The sequence below is a fragment of the Daldinia caldariorum genome (genome assembly GCF_022478825.1).
Source record: "Daldinia caldariorum strain CBS 122874 unplaced genomic scaffold F4812scaffold_25, whole genome shotgun sequence".
Taxonomy (NCBI): Eukaryota; Fungi; Ascomycota; class Sordariomycetes; order Xylariales; family Hypoxylaceae; genus Daldinia; species Daldinia caldariorum.
In genome coordinates, this window is record NW_025953061.1 from 89,161 (window position 1) to 106,299 (window position 17,139).

The following is a 17,139-nucleotide window of genomic DNA, read 5'->3' on the forward strand; positions in this document are numbered from 1 at the left end:
TTTGATGTTGGTAGGTTGAGAGTTTGCCCGTGTTCTTCGTAGGTAGTTTGACTACCTCAGCTGACGTATTCACCACAAAGACGAGCATCTGTATTAGTTAACTCCACTTACGAAGTAGTTAACATGAATTTCTTTATTGTTCTTCATATCGATCGTTCACCCGCCAGCGCCAATCTATTTACGTCAAGTTCCTAGTGTAGAACAACAGCATCTAAAAAGGGGTTCTATCAATTCACTTCTCCCAACAACTATCAACCGTCTCGTCCCACGCCGCATCTCTACAGTCCATAGTCCTAGCCATCCTAGTAGTAGTCATCGTCGTCGTCCTCATCATCGTAGTTGTTGTAGCTAATAAAGTCGTTGTCGCTGTCGTACATATCATATTCCATATCATTATCATATACATTCAACTTCTTCGCCCGTTTTTTGTCTCTCGCGGGACCCCAAGGCCCGAATTTTTTCGTATCCGACTGAGGCTCATATGCAGGGCTGCAGGCATCGGCCACACGTCGCGCACTCTCGTCCTTAACCATCCGCGTCCATTGGCTATTAAGGCGCTTGGAGTAGGTCTCGCGTAGTGCAGGTAGGTGGACGACGTCATTAGCGCAGTACTGCATCATCTTGTCGTCTAAGGGACGGCAGGAGAAGACGTCGTTATCCATGAGAGCGGTCACCTCCTTCTTGGTATTGGCCCAATGGCGCTTCACCATGTTTCTCACTTGCACGTCTCTCCTGATGCATGTAGCAAGCCCATGGAGGTAGGTTTTATCATCCTTACGAGAGGCATTCTCGAGGAGCTGTATGTCGGTCACTCCGGCAAGACGGACGTGGTAATGAGACCAGAGAGCGTCGGCGTCGTTGCGAACGTCCCAGAAACACTTAGGGATAAGGGGGTCCTCAAGGATGGCCTTAAAAGTCTTTCCAGTGACACTAGACGTAGTGAAAGCGGAAGCCCCGAGGGTCTGGATGTCAATAAGGCTTGTTGCATTTGTGGGATAGACAAGCGCAGTTATGATAGTGAGAGTTCCATTACGGCTAAGATCTCTGCCCTCAAAGTCCAGATAGAGTGTGGTGGATGGAGTGATCGAGGAGAGAAAGACTGAGAGATTGGGGAGAGAGGAGATGAGGGTTAGGGAAGTCGTAGAACTAGACATGGCTGGCAGTGGATGGGTGCTCGCGGTGTATAGGGGCTCACTGAGGTTGGTAATGCTTCCGGATATGGACTTTCTCAGCTCGTTAATGAGACGAGTTGCCAAAAACTTGATTTTGCGCATTGTACTGTATTTATGTTCTCTTGCCTCGCCTAAAGTGCCCGTTTGTTTTGACTTCAACCTTGCTGTGCCATTCCGAGCTTGAAGATTTTTGCCCCGCCGCTATCAGACAAGTTTTTTTTTTTTTTTTCCTCGAAAGTCGAGCGCCGGACGGCTTAGACGCTGTTGGCCGATCCACCCTCTTCGCACATACGATGCTGGACCTGAATAAGTGGCTAAAGGACTTGCTATGAGGCAACGTAAAAACGTATCAGGTGAAATATTTCTTGACGGGACGGGAATGCGAGGTACCTACCCACGCATGCCTAGATACCTACCTGTTTAAGTCAACTTCAAGTACGCGGTAGCAAAAAAGTAGTACAAGGCCACGACAGCTAACGGGAAGAATCACGGGAAGGCATCGACGTGTACATATTAGTTCAAACGAGCGAACAAACGAGCGCAGCTAGAAATGATAGGTATGCGAGGCTACGGTGAGGAGGTACCTAAAGTATTAGATCGACAAGGGACGACGGGATCTCGAGTCTTGGCTACTCGTGCCTGTGCTTAATCCGGTTAGAGGTCGGGATGATGGGTACTTACAGGTAGAGATGCATATAATGCGTATAATAGATCTATTATGCGCATTATACACATGGTATAATGCCATACTAGTTAAAACTTATGTAAAATTTTACAACAAAACATAATACTATGGAACATACATAACACCTTACAAGTCAATTCAAAGCCTTAGAACACTCGATAATTCGTACCTATTAAAGCACTGAAATTCAAAGGAAAGTCGCTTGTAAATATTGTACGAAAAGAAGTTATACTTGCTTACCTACCTAGGTACCTAAGGTAAGATCAGGTTCGATTGATATACTTCGTACATAGTTGAATATGCGTAACCCTTTTAGTACTAGCGTACCGGATAATTGAGTGTCCGCATTCCGTTATGCGCATAATACTTCTATTATACGGCATTATACGGCATTATACGCTAAGCGTATAATGCCAAATGCATCTCTACTTACAGGGAGGGATCAGGTTGGGTATGGCCTGTATTCTCCGGCCGAGTAAGTCTGAATCGCGCCTCCAACGTCTGCCTGCCGAGCTCAAAAAACATATCATGGCCAACCTCGATGTTCTCTCGGTTTACGCATTGGCCACTACTTGCCAGGGGTTTTAGAATACTTACAGTGAGATAAAGGTATCACTTCATACAATATAACAGCCAAGCTTTGGGTAGTAATTTTCCGTTGACAGTTGCCCTACAAGCCGCAATTCGTTCCGACTAGACACCGTTACTATCCAAGACTCCTTGGGATCCTATTTTGGACCAAATCTTAGACAAAATACACTAGTTTGGCCGCTAGTAACTTGATCCAAGTAACGTGCAAATACTGATGAGTTCGAAAATGATCCCATCGATTATTGTAAAGAGATTGGCTATTAGGTACCTTCTATCAGTGTTGATGATAGGTATGAAATATCTTGAGAGATATGCATCTACCCAAATAAACATCAGGTGGCTATATCTATCACACAAATTGATATATAACTCGGCGAGTTTATGTAGACTGGTCAACAGGTGTTGCGAAAGAACCTCTTAACTAGGTACCTACCTCTATCTATACTTAACCTATCTTACCAGGTAGGTACTTACATGCTTCTGCTTTATTTCTCGCCCAGATCCTGTATATTGCGAGTAGCACCTCAAGGCATTTAGGATAAATTCGACAAGTTGACTCGATTCGGAGATATTACTAAACCCACCATACATTCCGCGATAGGACTCTTAAATGGAGGACGCTACATCGTGATGTTAAGACGTCGCGGCACGTCGAGGCACGTTGCGTCACCGGCCGGGAATAACACGGAAACTTGAAAGTTGGGTGAATCACCTCCGCACCGGGCAATCATCGGCTTCCGTGAATTGACTTCATCGCGCAGCTATATCAGATCCTATTCTCCAAGATCATAGACTTGCACCTAGCAAACCCTATGTTTAAGTACCTAACCTAAGGGATATATTTTATATCCTATCTCCCGGAAGTCTCCCACTCAAAACTACCTATCTAGCCTACCTAACATCACATCGCTTGATGTATCTACATGTTCTGTCTTCTCATACCGTAGCAGAGAGATAATCGCCGTCGCTATTATTCATCATGGGCGCCTACTTCGAAGATATTCCCAAACAGAGCCTCATCGACTGGATGTTGGCTCAGAAGGTTTTCTGGATAGCCACAGCGCCGTTGACGGGGGACGGACATGTTAACGTTTCACCAAAAGGGGGCCCGTACTTTGGCATTCCCGACAACCAGACTTTTTGGTTTATGGACATGACGGGAAGCGGGAGCGAGGTTTGCCGTGACTTTTTTTTTCTCATTAAAACGATGAGAATGTGTGGTTAGTCAACTAACCTTACATACCTTATTTGCAAGACCATATCGCATCTTCTAGAGCCCGGTAACGGTCGCGTTACCGTATTATTCAACGCCTTCGAGGGGCCGCCGCGTATCGTGAGGCTCTGGGGCAAAGGCCGGGTGCTGGAGAACGGGACGCCCGAGTTCGACAGCATAGTGCAGAAGGAGAACATCGAGGTCCTCCCCGGCACGCGTTCGGTCATCGTGGTAGACATCCACCAGGTCGGCACGTCGTGCGGGTACTCGGTGCCCTTTTTCGACTTCAAGGATTTCCGCACCACCCTCAACGAGTATCTCAAGCGGAAGGAAAATAAGTTCCTCCAAGGCAACGAGAGCGAGAGCATGGACCGCTACTGGGCCCTGAAAAATTCGTGGAGTATGGATGGACTGCCGGCGATGCCGAGGGCGATGAAAACCGCACGCGTCTATGCCATCGAACCTGTCAAGAAGATGGTTGGACCTTTAGCACCAAAGAATGGTGCAAGCCCGGGCGCACGCAGCGGTTTCTTGCTTGAGCATTTCGTAATCATACTGTTGACTGTGCTCCTCGCTATTGCGTTGGGGACACACCCCACCTTCCAGCATCTTGCCCAGGCGAGGATACGGGATGCCATGCTGCAGATCAAGGCTGTGCCAAGCGCACTTCCGAGTTCTGTTAGGTTCAGGGAGCAATAGGTAGCGGGTGCTGGAATGAGATTGTTTTCATAGCGGAAGGGTTTTGATGAGTCCGATAGGCGAGTGCAAGGAGGTGTGCATTCGTTCGCTCTTATGTCAGGGGCTTACAGTGACCTGGATGCTACTTGTTTTCTTTCATTTTCCTTTAGAGTCCCAAGCGTTGAGCGTTGTTGATGTAGTTATATGAAATGAGCACAGGCAATTTGTTCTCTTAGTTATCATGAAACTTCATAGGGTTATATATTCATCAGATCGTCAGGATCATTAAAATAATGTACATCATAAGAGTCCATCACAACCAAATGCTAGGTAAGGCACCTTACCTCCGCATAGCATAGGAACCATTCTCTACCACGGGCAAAGGATCAACCGGTTGCCCACCCCCTTAACGCCGTGTACTTATCCGCAATGCAAGGGCCATCTTCACGGAGCACCGTATGTTCCGGGATCGCGTTGTCCTTCGTCGGGATCTGTAGGAAGATGGTTTCCGTGACGCCCGGGAAGTAATTACCATGACCTTGGCGGCTGACGTCCGGAGTATCCGCCGCGAATAGTACGCCCGCCTCTCCCGGCATCGCCGTGTACGTAACAGAGCTATCGTCTGGTAACGTTATAACTGCCACCCCATTCAGGACGATAATCCATCTACTTTCATGTAAGAATAGGATATCACAAGGCTTTTGTTGCTTAGGAGGGTTGGCATGGTATTGTTTGAATGTATGAATGCCAAGCGACTTACTGGTTTCTAGGCGCACTGTGGGGTATGCTGTCATAATTCGAGGGGATGACATTGTAGGTCATGTTGGAAACGTCCCCTAGAAACGCCGTCTGGGTTCCGACAATGCCATTCTGGCTGGATGAGACGAACGGCGCGGCAAGCTCCCAGCACTCAAACCGCGAACTGCCGTTCTTGGCGCCGATGGCTGTTATGTTGAACTTAGTTGCGAGGGCCACGTCGAAAGCGGCGAAGAAGGAGAGGTAGAGTGATGAGAGATGCATGGCCATAGTTTTTTGGGAGTGGCAACTTGAAGTTCAGTAATATGGTTACTTATTATTAGGTATATTTATCCCGGGAGAACACTGATATAATCCTGAGGAAAGGACGGGACTGGCGACGAAAGTACATTTTATCCTGTCCTCTTCTCTTCACCACCCGGCAAGGATCCAAAATCGTCACTCCACTTGGCTGATCAGTTCGAGGGACCGTGATGGATTTTCGGGTCGAATTTGCGATAACTTACGTAGTACCTTGACCTACTAAGCATGAAGTACTTCGTACGTTTTATAAAAAGTACGACTCTATCTAATGCCCATACAAATTTAGTAGGCAAATTGTTAGGACGGTATCTTGTACACAGCTTGACTATGTGGGGGTCTTATTCTGGATACATATCTGGCGGTCAGTTGTATGCTACAGTCTTTCATCAATCCACCAATACGACGGGTTACTTGATACGGGATGGTAAGAAACACAAACAACTACCAAAAATGCTGTATGTAAGCTTGTCATTTCTGCATTCAGTGACATTCATGGCATTGAGGAAGGAGGGGAACGCCGACGACGGCTTAAGCTTAAGCAACGGAAAATTAAGCGAACCGTTGAAGAGCGTGCCGTGGTTTATCGAGTTCCTCGCCTGGCACCCAGTAGCTCGGAAAGCCCCTGCCAGACCCCGTATAAACGCCGTCGGCCACTTCACCGCTAAATATCAGATTCTGGCAATTTTGCGGAGCGGACTAAGAGCTCGCGGGTTTAGGCCCACGCTTCTCGTTAAATTCAACGACATTTTAGTTTGCTTCCTTCATTTTTACCCAGGGATCTGTCTACCTAATCTATACCTTAGGTACCTTAGGTAGGTACCTGAGATATAGGCACGATACCCACCGAGGTACGCAACCCTTGTCACTTGTCACCGTAGGATTAGATTCGTAGCGTTCAAACACTAGAGGGGCCAGAATTGCTGTAGTACGCCAGAACCCTGCTGCTTGGCTACCTAGTGAGAGAAACAATCTTTCGATAGCTACCTCCTTAGGTAGTTTCTGTAAGGAGATGTAGTGAAACCCTCTCATTTACGCTACTGGATTGTGCCCTTTATGACCTGCAGGGGGGACTTTTCAAGACCGAAGGGAGGGGGGGATAGATGTGTGCGGACCGGACACCAACCTCCAAAATCAGGGCTTTATCGGACTTTCTATCGAGTCTATGTTACGTCCATTATCTTTCACCACATGATGTCGACGTCAGGTGTATAGCTAATAATCAGCTTATATGTTCCACGCAGCGTCGCGTAATATTTCGTTGCCAAGGTCTATCTTTCGAAAGCGGGTAGAAGGTGTTGCAACTTGCCACATTGCATCGGATCCGAAAGCTACGGCTTTCCTACTGGAGTCCCGCCTCGCCCCCTTAAATAAGGTTATCACCCACCACAAAGCTGGATTGCATTGTAATACTTCCGAAAAGGGGAAAAGCCGAAGCTAAGGACAATGACCGAGCGGCGGCCCTATCGTCAAGCGAATTGGGACCGAGAAGTCGCGAAAGTAACCTTGTCGTTCCGCGAGGGGCTAGAACTCAAGCGTAAATCTCAAGGTCATGCATACCGAATATATATTTTGCTGTAGGCTTTTTCTAAGATGTATACCTCCTATACCCTTCTTTTGCTCAGTTAGGCATTGGCTCTTTTGTGTAACAACTTCTGTCGTATGGCCTTGAGTATTCCTTATTGGCGGAACTTTGGTTTGGAAAGATACTACATAATCGTTAACATCTGGGGCTTAAATGGCTCAATTGATTTATTGTACCTACGTCTTTCGCAGCAAACTCCGATCTTAACACGCAACGCTCAATTCGTTGACTTATGCTACAGTAAAACCTGTCCGTAACAAATCTACGATATAACGAATACACTCTATAACGAATTTCTACACCTGATTCTTGAATTTTGTATGTAATTTAACAAATTTCTTTTCTTAACGAAATTCGTTAGATTTGATGCTTACCTGTCATTGCCAAATTCGTGATGGAGTAACTTGTATATAAAAAATAAAGGGATTAAGGACCTAATATAATCAAAATAAGTTAAATCATAAGGCTTAACTTATAAGGATTAACCCAATTTAGCTAAAGTAGAGCTATAAATTCATATGAAATATTTATTACATATCACGTGTTAAAAGTGAAGAATATTCTTCGCAACGAAGATACTTTATAACGAATTTAGACCCTTGATTTTTCTAATTCGTTATGGACAGGTTTTACTATATCTGGTTGGAAATGTCTCTTGCAACATAAATTTGACCGCATAGATCCACTGTGCCTATGAATACTCTAGCTTCTTGCTGTGACCTCCCATCTTCTTACTTAGGTACCTAGGTGGTTTCACCGTAGTGAGATTGAGGCACTCGCATTCGTACTCAGCAATAAACAGGAGACCTGTCTTCATGGCAGCCTCGTCGGGTACCTGCTTCCGCTATCCATCAGTCGGTCTATTGAACTCCGGGAGGTCAAGGCTGTCATAATTCCTTTCCTCTTGGCCTGGCTCTTAACGAATAATTTTAAAGGATTCGTTATTTTCGGCGTCGTTCCTTAATCCCTTGTTCGCGAAACGATCGTGGTCTTCTCCGCGATCTGCGCGTGCGAGCATGCAACAGACAGCCTCACGGCGCAGTCGCCTGTGAATATGGTCGATGGTGAACGACACCGGGTGAACAAGGATATATGATGCAAATCCGAGTATGATAGCCCTGATGTGGTATAGCGAAAGGTCCGAGGTATCACAGTTGTCTGCTATGTCATTGGGACTTTTGCCGCTATTCGCCTGAGTAACTAGACGATTCCGGAGTTTAGTTGCAATGTGGTTGTCCTCCCCCTTCTTATTTATTTCTGAGTTCCACTGGTATGGCTCCTGAATTACTCCCTGAGTTTGCGGACATATCTGGAGCCTCGCACTATTTCTGTCAAACGTATCTGTATTCTATTTAAATCTACTCCTAAGGCACCTAAGGTAGAAGAGATAGATTTGGGATCGCACCATTTCGGCGACTTATCAAGTTTTAATCACCATGCATGCTACCAACTTATATTTAGACCTCTCCTTTTTACCCCTCCCAACTCTCCTGGGTCTACTCTGTCTGGGTGTAAGTTCTCAAGTCAAAATCATCTTTTCTATGGAGCTCTGCTAATGCCATAAAAGTACTGGGCATCGTGCGTCGTATATAACCTGTATTTTCACCCCTTAGCCTCGATACCCGGACCTCTATGGTGGCGAGCTACCCGCTTGTGCTTTATACGCTCCTTCTTGTCTGGGAGGCTTGTGAGGGACGTATTGAAGATCCACGAACGCTATGGGGAAATTGTCCGCATTGCCCCCGATGAGGTATCCTTTGCGGACGAGGATATATGGCAAGCTGCCTTGAGTGGTAGAAACCCACTACCCAAAAATCCAACCTTTTTCACACCACCACCAGGTCAAGCCAATGGCCTACTAACCGCCAGCTCGGATGTGGGCGCTCGGATACGCCAAGTTATGATGCCAGCTTTCACCGAACGCGCATTATCTAAACAGGTAAGTTATCCCGCGAAGCTCTCCTTTCCGGTCATAGCTACGGAGGCTAACTTTTTTCAGGAACCGGTTATCCAATTATATGCTGGGTTACTTGTTGAACGGCTGAAGGAACGCGTGGCCGCTTCAAGTAGCCCAAATCAACAAGCGATAGTTAATACCGTCGATTGGTTTAACTGGTTCACATTTGACCTTGTTGGTGAACTGGCTTTTGGGGAATCCTTCGAATGCTTAGAGAATGCGAAGCATCATCCGTGGGTAGATATGATTTTCAGCTCAATCAAGGGTGAGTGCTGTTATTGAGACAAAATATCACCTGTCGCTCACCTCCGTATGCCCGGGGCTTATACCATTGACCATAGCTGCGGCATTCGCTGCCGTAACGAGATACTACACGGGCCTCGAGACGCTTCTCCTACAGATAATCCCCACAGCAATTCGAAAGCGCCAAATGGAGCATTATACATTGGCAGTAGAGAGGATCCACCAGCGCATGAGTGCACCCCCGAGAGACGACTTTATGCGTCCTATGCTTGAGAATAATCCTGATTTCAAGAAGATGACCATTCCAGAAATTGAGGCTACCATGTCCGTGTTGATCATTGCAGGTAGTGAGACGACAGCGACGACGCTTTGCGGAATATGCAACCATCTTGTCCAAAATCCAACACAATTAAAGCAACTAGAGCAAGAAATCCGCAGTCGCTTTCAAAGCGACAAGCAGATCACTCTACACGCCATCCAGAACCTCCCTTTCCTAAATGCTGTGATTCAAGAGGGCTTGAGATTGTGCAATCCGGTTGCTGGCGGACTTCTCCGGCGCATTCCAAAGGGCGGTCTAAGGCTTTGTGGCCACTTTCTGCCCGAAGGTGTAAGTTTAACGGATCCTTTCATTGTTATAAAAAGGGTAGCTAAATCTGCTCGTAACTATAGACTCATGTTATCGTAAACTCGACTGCTATGTCCCTTTCGGAGAAGAACTTCCACCGCGCCAACGAATTCCTGCCAGAGCGCTTTCTTCCCGAATCCATGCGGCCGGCCGAATTTGAGAACGACCATCGCAATAACCAGAAGCCTTTTTCATTAGGAGTACGCAGCTGCATAGGTTAGTCGCGGTTATGTTTTATGTGATTCCGATGCTGACGACTTTGTTTTATGCAGGAAAGTCTTTTGGTTTGGCCGAAATGCGGCTTGTATTAGCACGCTTAGTATGGGAGTTTGACATTTCCATGGCGCAGGATAAGAGGCTTGATTGGAATCGACTGAAAACATATGTTATGGTGCAGAAAGACACTATTGAAATTGCAATCAAGAAAAGGGATCGGGAACACGAGAAAAGCTAACGGCTTTGCTTGGTTACGATACTTACAATCTCGAAGGGGGCATATTGCCTAGAACCACTAGAAACCAAGATAAAGAGGAAGATCTTAGGCAACTGATATGACGGGTACTTCCACTCCTACCTAATACACACACACAGGAGACGCTTTCACTCTCCTAAGAAGGAACGTTTCTTGTAGACTTCTACATTGTAAGAGTTTAGCATAGCGAGGCTTAAAGGTACTGAAGTGTGTGGTAATTTGATATTATATTGATAAACTTCATAGTACCTACCTGGTACCTAGGTAGGTAGGTAACCTTTGTCCTGAGGGGGCACTTTTGTCCTTCCACCCCCAATCATCTAGAGGCCGTTTCTCGCACACCAGCACGCCGCCTCTCCCGCCACGTATTAGCTAACATTAACCAATACGACAGCAAGAATTATTAGCAGAAGGCCGCCGAAATGAATATACTTTACAGGTAGTTATTTAAATTAATTACCTAATGCAATACTCACGGGATACGCTGTTTTAACGTCACAACGCGGTCGGTGCTCGCTCGGGGCGTTCTTGGCGCCTCCCTCGCATTGCCTTGAGCAGCGAGCCACCCGCCATGGGGGCATTGAAACGGGCGTGCGTTGGACGCTGCAGGTGGACGAGGGCGGCAGGGCAGGGAGCTCCGACCCGTAAACGTGAATGCACACTCAAACTACCTACCTTTCATTACAGCGCCTCCAGGTCCCAAGTACGAATGAGGTAATCGACCTCCTGAATCTTTATACACCGACATGCGCCTCTGTCCTTTCGAGCCGTCGGTTAGTATCAGGGACACATACACGAAACTGCATCGCTTATGTTGTATCCAATATATTACAGAGCTAAGCAACTGTGATAAACCATTCTGGCTAATAGATGTTCACAGTACTGCCTGGTACACCAAGGACAGTCTCGACCAGTACTCCAGGGGTCAGGCTCCTGGTAAATCTTATCACTTGTTTTTCTTTCCTGTAATTCCAGGTATCCATTCCTCCGTTGGCCTTAAGAGTGTACCATGACTCAGATCCCCCATTACCAAAGTCGCTACCAGTTGCAGTGACACTGACATATATGTCCTCTGAGGTGTTATTGATTATTCCAATACCACTGCTCATCTTATCTATTTAAAATGTCAGCGTGTTCATCGACCGATACATCACAGCTTACCGGAAGGTACAGTAGTTGATAACTACCTGTTTGAGATTTGTAGGCACGACAACGCTCGGGATTTGATAAACTGGATCTCGGACATAAGTCACAATATCAACCCAAGAAGGAATGGCCTTACCTGGCAGAGGGAGCCTCGAAAGCTTGGGGGTTGCGTAAAGAATGAGTCGTCTGCGACAAGGGCTGGCAATCAGGGCTTGGAATGGAGTATTCAATTCAATAATAGTTCTCTAAGAGTCTAAAGATCCATGGTCTTCTCTTCCTCTGTTCGAGGCGGGAGACTCATGCCTATTTCTAAATAATCTAAGTAGGTACGTATCTTACAGCCTAATCACCGGTTGATCGCCGACGTTGGCTAGCTGCCTGAGACGTGCATGTCCTCGTGATCTCTTCTTCGGTAGTCCTAAGCTTCTTGTTGATCGCTTCACTTTACCAATACGTTCTTGGCAATCACGTCGAGCCCCATGACGTTGTGCGTTTTTACCTTCAACACAACCTTATGGTCCCGAATCATGATTCAATGGTAACATAACCATCTCCGTCTTCAGGTAATATATGCTAGTCTGGAGCAATTTTCAAATTGGGGTTACTGATTGGTAAACTAATTTTCAATATATTGACTATCAGCCTCAGCGCGTGGCTACTTGCGTCTACAAACATCTTGTACTACGCTTTTTTGAGCCTGCAAGAGAGAGAAATCATGGCCAGTCCTGCTGACCTGGATACCTAGGTATAGGAAGTTCCCATACCTCTGTCATTTGCGCCATTTCCAAACTTCAACAGCTCACCGGCTTGTACTATCTCGTTTTCTGAAATCTGCATCCAGCAAGGTCTTCAAACTTCTCACTACTATAGGCATAAACTGACTCCAATTTTGTTAGTCTCGTAAAATGATCATCCAAACCGTGTCACTTAGGGATCCAAACAAAAACTATCTCTCTTGCAAGGCCAGCGATGGGAGTCTAAGGTTCGACCTGGTCGATCTAGACCCCTCCTGTAAGTTCTTCATGGTCCCTATGGGTCGTGGAAGGACCTGTTTGAAAGGCCCTAATGGAAGGTTTGTCGACATCCACGGAAACAGGTTTCGGTGCGATGGCATTACCACTGGAGTGGGATTTATCTTCTCCGATAATACCCTCCAGCTCGACAGAGGCAAATACCTCAGCAATGTTGTCGACAACAATACTATCACAGCCAGGGACACTGCAACCAGTTTGGTGATCAAGTCTACATCGTTCGAAAGCTTCAGTGTGAGCACGTCATTGTCCGTTCCCACGATCACTTACGACGATGTATTCGTTGAGTGTCGCTACAGACCGGGAAGGGACTATTTAGCTCTGAAGAAATCCAGCGGAACCATCAATATCACCTTCTCCATCCCTTACTCGATGTATGGGGAGGGAAACGGAACCGTGGAGGTGATATTGAATCACATGAGGGATAATGTCGCTGGAGGAGTCATCGACATTGGATCGAACAATCAACCACTCATTCAAAAATACGCCCCTCCTACCAAGTTCGAAGCGCAGAATTTATCCTCTTTGTCACTATATCCGTTGTCCGGAGAGAATACTCTATCCATCACGCTGTCCCAGGGCTTTTTGGGGACCTACTGCTTCTCCGATGCTGCTTTGGTGTTCAAAGATAATAACGGATACTTGAGGCAGGAGAATTCCGTGTATGCCCTCGGGCTATCATCTGGGTCATCATAAAATGGTGGGACACTAGAGGACAATCTCAGGAAAGGTAATCCGTACCTCTCTGTGGAAGGAGGGTCATCTTGGTCGAAGATCACTTTTGCAGTTAGGGAAGAGTTGTTGGGTATAGGGAACTGTGTGATCAAGATTCAACATAGGCGAGAGCCGGGAACGTCTATCGATATTTTCCTCAACGGAAGCAACATCGAGGACCGCTACGACAAGATCCCGACCGACTCATTTGGTATATCCACCTTCCCTATCCACAGTGACCGACTGAAGAAGAGCAACGAGCTTGTCATAAAGCCCAATGACGGGAAATATTATATCTCCGATGTTAATCTTGACGTGGTTTCCCTCCTCCCAAATGTGACGGAGGAAAACTTCAAGACTTACATCAAAAATTGGATTCTCCACCAGAGGAGAAATATCGGAGAGCTTAGCAAGATCCCTCGAGGGGATCTCTCAGCATGGAAATTCGTTAAAGAAGCACCTTACTGGTTCTTCATCCCATTCCTTCCCGTCTCACCCGAAGAGATCAGCGTTCTCTTCGACTACTATAACATGATGTTCGTTTCTGTAGCTTTTGAAATCAGGAATCTCAACAACAAGGCCAGAGACTTCCATAAGGAGCTCATAAGCACTGACCTCCCTAGAAAAAACGCTCTCAGGCATGCGTATTGGACTGCAATGCTATCCAGACGATTCGGCTTGTTTTTCGCCCTGGAGCTCTCGACAGCCCATGAGGAGGCTCATGTTGATTTGACAATTGAAGGTCCCTTTGACCACGTCACTGACAAGATCAACAACGCCGTGGGATCTCTTCTGGGTTCGAGGACTCCTAGGTCCAAGAATCTCCAAGATGTGATAGATGCTGCTTGGGCGAACGGAGAGTTGGCGTATGCGAAGGATTTTAGAGAGACTTCTGGGGGGCAGACGGCCAAGGTGTTCTAGCAAGGGCCGTTGGATAGGATGGCAAAGAAGTATAATGTAAAGCCGAGGTTCAGTCCGTCAGAAAAGGATACTTTGAAGATGATGAGGGTGACGGAACCGGATGTTCCCATTATATACTAGTCATCCCGTCGCCTCCCTGTTTATGCACTTGTATCGGTACCTTAGGTACCTACCCATGTCAAATCTCGAGTAGAGTTTGAATTTCAACGTATTCCAATGCTGCACAACTGCGTGCTTCGTGAAGTCCGTGACATTGAACGCGAAAGAAAACCCTTAAGGGATCTAGGATAAAAGCAACGGTTGCGCCGCTCAGTGTGGCTAGGTAATCGATGGAACGGATCGTCGATCCAATCCAACGCCACAAAATCCGGGGACTGTAAAAATGGCTGCCGAGCCCTCTCTGTGTATTCTGCTCCCTGTGAATGGAGCCCATCATACGCGACAGCTTTATTCATATGTTGAAGCCACTACTTGAAAGTTGGCTTCCTTAGTCGCCCTATATTTCAGTTGCCTTATTTTTCAAAGCCAGCCACTCATCATGTGTTGAATTGATCTCTTGAATAATATGTCGCCGTAGTTGAGTTTGCGATATTTGCCGCTTGCGTAGTTGTGCGTTAAATTATAATCTCTTACAGGGACGAGCCTGCGATAAAGGTCTCAGCCCGTGCAAAGCGCTGCTGTGAGTGTATATAACTTGAGAAACTAGGTTCAAGATGCCTTTGACTAGCCAGTCTTTTTACTGCAGCCTCCTCTAATATTAGATTCACTGATATAGGCCAAAGTCCAGTGTTCTTGAAGCTAGAGATTTTTTTTTCTGGTGGACTCTGCACTGAAGATTTCTGTGAATTTTTGCAGGAATTAAGGCCAAGAGAAATTGATATCACTGTCTCGTAGAGACTGCCGGATAACCTTTTGATACCTAGCCTTAAGGGGCTGGAATACACTTAAAGGGGGAGCCACGACAAGGCGCAGCAGACCAAGCACAGCTTATTGTCCCAAACAGCCTCTAAATCACAATATTATTAAAGATGAAATTTTTATCATTGCTACCTACCAGGTAGCTAGGTACCTAGGCAGGTAGTCATTAAGATTAAGATGAAAATAAAGCTACATCCTATATTTAATATGGAGAAAGCTAAATCATTATCCTATTAAAGATAAAAAATTATTTTTGTCGTAATTTCCGTGTCGATGTTAAGGGTTCCGAATTCTGATTGGGCTAGTACTCTATCTGCTTAAACACCTGTCAAAGACACCGCTGAGCCGAAAGTGTATTTCTTAATAACACAATTGCTATTACAGTCTATCTGACCTATGAGTGGTATTACCACTTACAGTGCCTGTCAAACGTTTAGGAAGACCATACTTGCATAAACCTCCAGTTCTGGGATACTAATAATAAAATCTCCCTCTTGTGGTCCTGGATCTCGGAGGAATAGAAGTCGAAACGAAAGTACCAGTCCACTGCTAGTAACATGGTATGACTCTGGATTGGTGGTTGTATCCTCAGTAATTATAATACTCTGCCGTAATACTGGCCGGGGAGTATTGCCTCCGGTTACCTGTCGTGTATTTGTGGCTCCTTGGTGATTCTGTGACTCTTCTTCCCATCTCTCGATAATGATCGTTTGGTTCTGGTGATCAAATTTGGCAATAAGCACAATCTTGACTTCGTGGTCTGACGCTGAAAACCACCACCTCATATCATCGTGGAGGGCAGATAGAGTCTCAGAGTCTCCAGACTCAATGACCAACGTTGGCCAGGAGCCTTTAGGACCATGTACTGCTATTGGGCCACCACTTGAATCGCCTTCTCCACCATCGCTTCCAGGGTAACCTTGCGGTCGAAAGGTGGTGCTACCAATTGTTTTCCAAGATTTCTCTTGATTATTTCTAACAAGTTTGTCGCGATACCCCTGCCAGAGCCCATGGTGAAGTGCTTCGTGAAGGTCGGTAGGGAAAAGGGGCGCTTTTCTCGGAGATATAGGGTCGCAAAATCGGTAGAAGAGACATCTACTTATTAATTAGTAAACAATTCTTGAAATTTATCGAGGAAACATTAGGTACTCTTAACAATAAGAAAGTCGCCTTGGACTTGCTTGACTACCTCGAAGAGGTCTTGGACACTTGTGAATTGAGTCATAGGCATACCCTCTCTTTCGTCCGGGTCTAAGGCCAGGGACGGGGATGCTGATGCCATTGCGGGAGGATAGTGGTTGCGGGGCCAAGAGTTGGATCCCGCGCTGGGTGGTGAGATGGAGCAGAATTGTGACTTGAGTAACTTTTCGGAAGGCCTAACATCAACACGGTAACTATAAGTTCTGTGTTTGCCTTGTGTAGACCTTGTTTTAATATAGCGAGCATAGTATTAAGGAAGAAAATCTCTCTAGATCTGTCAGATCTTCTTATATACTATTATAGAGTTTCACTAATGTACATTAAGCTTTGTCTGTAGCTTCTTGCTCTCTAGCATATGTCCCTTCTCAACATATAGGTAGGTACCTATATACAAAGAGAATGCAGCTCCCTCGAAAGAGGATATAGGGTCAGGCGTCACTAGTTAAACTCAATATACTACATGTATGATCCTGGTACTCGCTCTGGATACCATAGAGGTACCTATCCATCACGGGCATACCTGACAATAAATGATATAAACTTCATATCGCAGCATCGCCGTTACTGTAAAATCTCGGTCGAGAGGTTCCACCTACGTTTATTTATACCTGCATGTTAGTACCTCTATATGGTACCTAAGGTTAGGTAGGTATGACTGACTTGCATGATGCATCTATCTTAATAGTACCCAAGTAGCCTCTTAGATCACTCCCTAATATTTTCCCAAGGCGCCCAACAACTGATTCCGTGTAACTACCGGGTAACTTACCGATTTAAGGCAACCAATGCGATTAATATCAGGCATCTCACTTATGCGTTCTATATTAAATACTGTTGTCAGGGGTTCCAAATGTGGGTCCTTACCCCTATTCTCTGCTAGACTCTTAGTACTGCTATTAGCATTTATTAGAATTCCCGAATTAACTTATTTG

The 17,139-nt window shown here is 46.0% G+C and overlaps 6 protein-coding genes across 6 annotated transcripts; 3 read left to right on the forward strand and 3 right to left on the reverse strand.

Annotated features, from left to right (window-relative positions):
• Positions 1–9: 9 nt before the first annotated feature.
• On the reverse strand, positions 10–1,764 carry F4812DRAFT_445815 (ribonuclease H-like domain-containing protein). Its single transcript, XM_047935592.1, has one exon. The coding sequence runs from the start codon at positions 1,272–1,274 to the stop codon at positions 303–305; it is 972 nt and encodes a 323-aa protein (XP_047785929.1). The 5' UTR covers positions 1,275–1,764; the 3' UTR covers positions 10–302.
• A 1,355-nt stretch (positions 1,765–3,119) lies between these two features.
• Positions 3,120–4,543, forward strand: F4812DRAFT_235718 (uncharacterized protein). The gene is made up of 3 exons (XM_047930573.1): positions 3,120–3,151; positions 3,210–3,622; positions 3,704–4,543. Exons 2-3 carry the CDS (start codon positions 3,428–3,430, stop codon positions 4,358–4,360), a joined length of 852 nt encoding a protein of 283 aa, XP_047785930.1. The 5' UTR covers positions 3,120–3,151; positions 3,210–3,427; the 3' UTR covers positions 4,361–4,543.
• A 50-nt stretch (positions 4,544–4,593) lies between these two features.
• On the reverse strand, positions 4,594–5,906 carry F4812DRAFT_445826 (uncharacterized protein). Its single transcript, XM_047935593.1, has 2 exons — positions 5,100–5,906; positions 4,594–5,005 (listed from the first exon to the last, which is right to left on the reverse strand). Exons 1-2 carry the CDS (start codon positions 5,363–5,365, stop codon positions 4,726–4,728), a joined length of 546 nt encoding a protein of 181 aa, XP_047785931.1. The 5' UTR covers positions 5,366–5,906; the 3' UTR covers positions 4,594–4,725.
• A 1,999-nt stretch (positions 5,907–7,905) lies between these two features.
• On the forward strand, positions 7,906–10,654 carry F4812DRAFT_235760 (cytochrome P450). Its single transcript, XM_047930574.1, has 6 exons — positions 7,906–8,491; positions 8,548–8,919; positions 8,980–9,202; positions 9,279–9,787; positions 9,850–10,021; positions 10,078–10,654. The coding sequence occupies exons 1-6, from the start codon at positions 8,417–8,419 to the stop codon at positions 10,257–10,259; spliced, it is 1,533 nt and encodes a 510-aa protein (XP_047785932.1). The 5' UTR covers positions 7,906–8,416; the 3' UTR covers positions 10,260–10,654.
• A 1,616-nt stretch (positions 10,655–12,270) lies between these two features.
• F4812DRAFT_468514 (uncharacterized protein) lies at positions 12,271–14,209 on the forward strand (the record flags this gene model as incomplete). The annotated part of the gene is made up of 3 exons (XM_047938782.1): positions 12,271–13,116; positions 13,294–14,080; positions 14,117–14,209. The coding sequence occupies exons 1-3, from the start codon at positions 12,329–12,331 to the stop codon at positions 14,207–14,209; spliced, it is 1,668 nt and encodes a 555-aa protein (XP_047785933.1). The 5' UTR covers positions 12,271–12,328.
• Positions 14,210–15,432: 1,223 nt separating this feature from the next.
• F4812DRAFT_463446 (uncharacterized protein) lies at positions 15,433–16,289 on the reverse strand (the record flags this gene model as incomplete). Its single annotated transcript, XM_047938205.1, has 3 exons — positions 15,433–15,946; positions 15,988–16,102; positions 16,157–16,289. 3 exons carry the CDS (start codon positions 16,287–16,289, stop codon positions 15,433–15,435), a joined length of 762 nt encoding a protein of 253 aa, XP_047785934.1.
• Between the last annotated feature and the right edge of the window lie 850 nt (positions 16,290–17,139).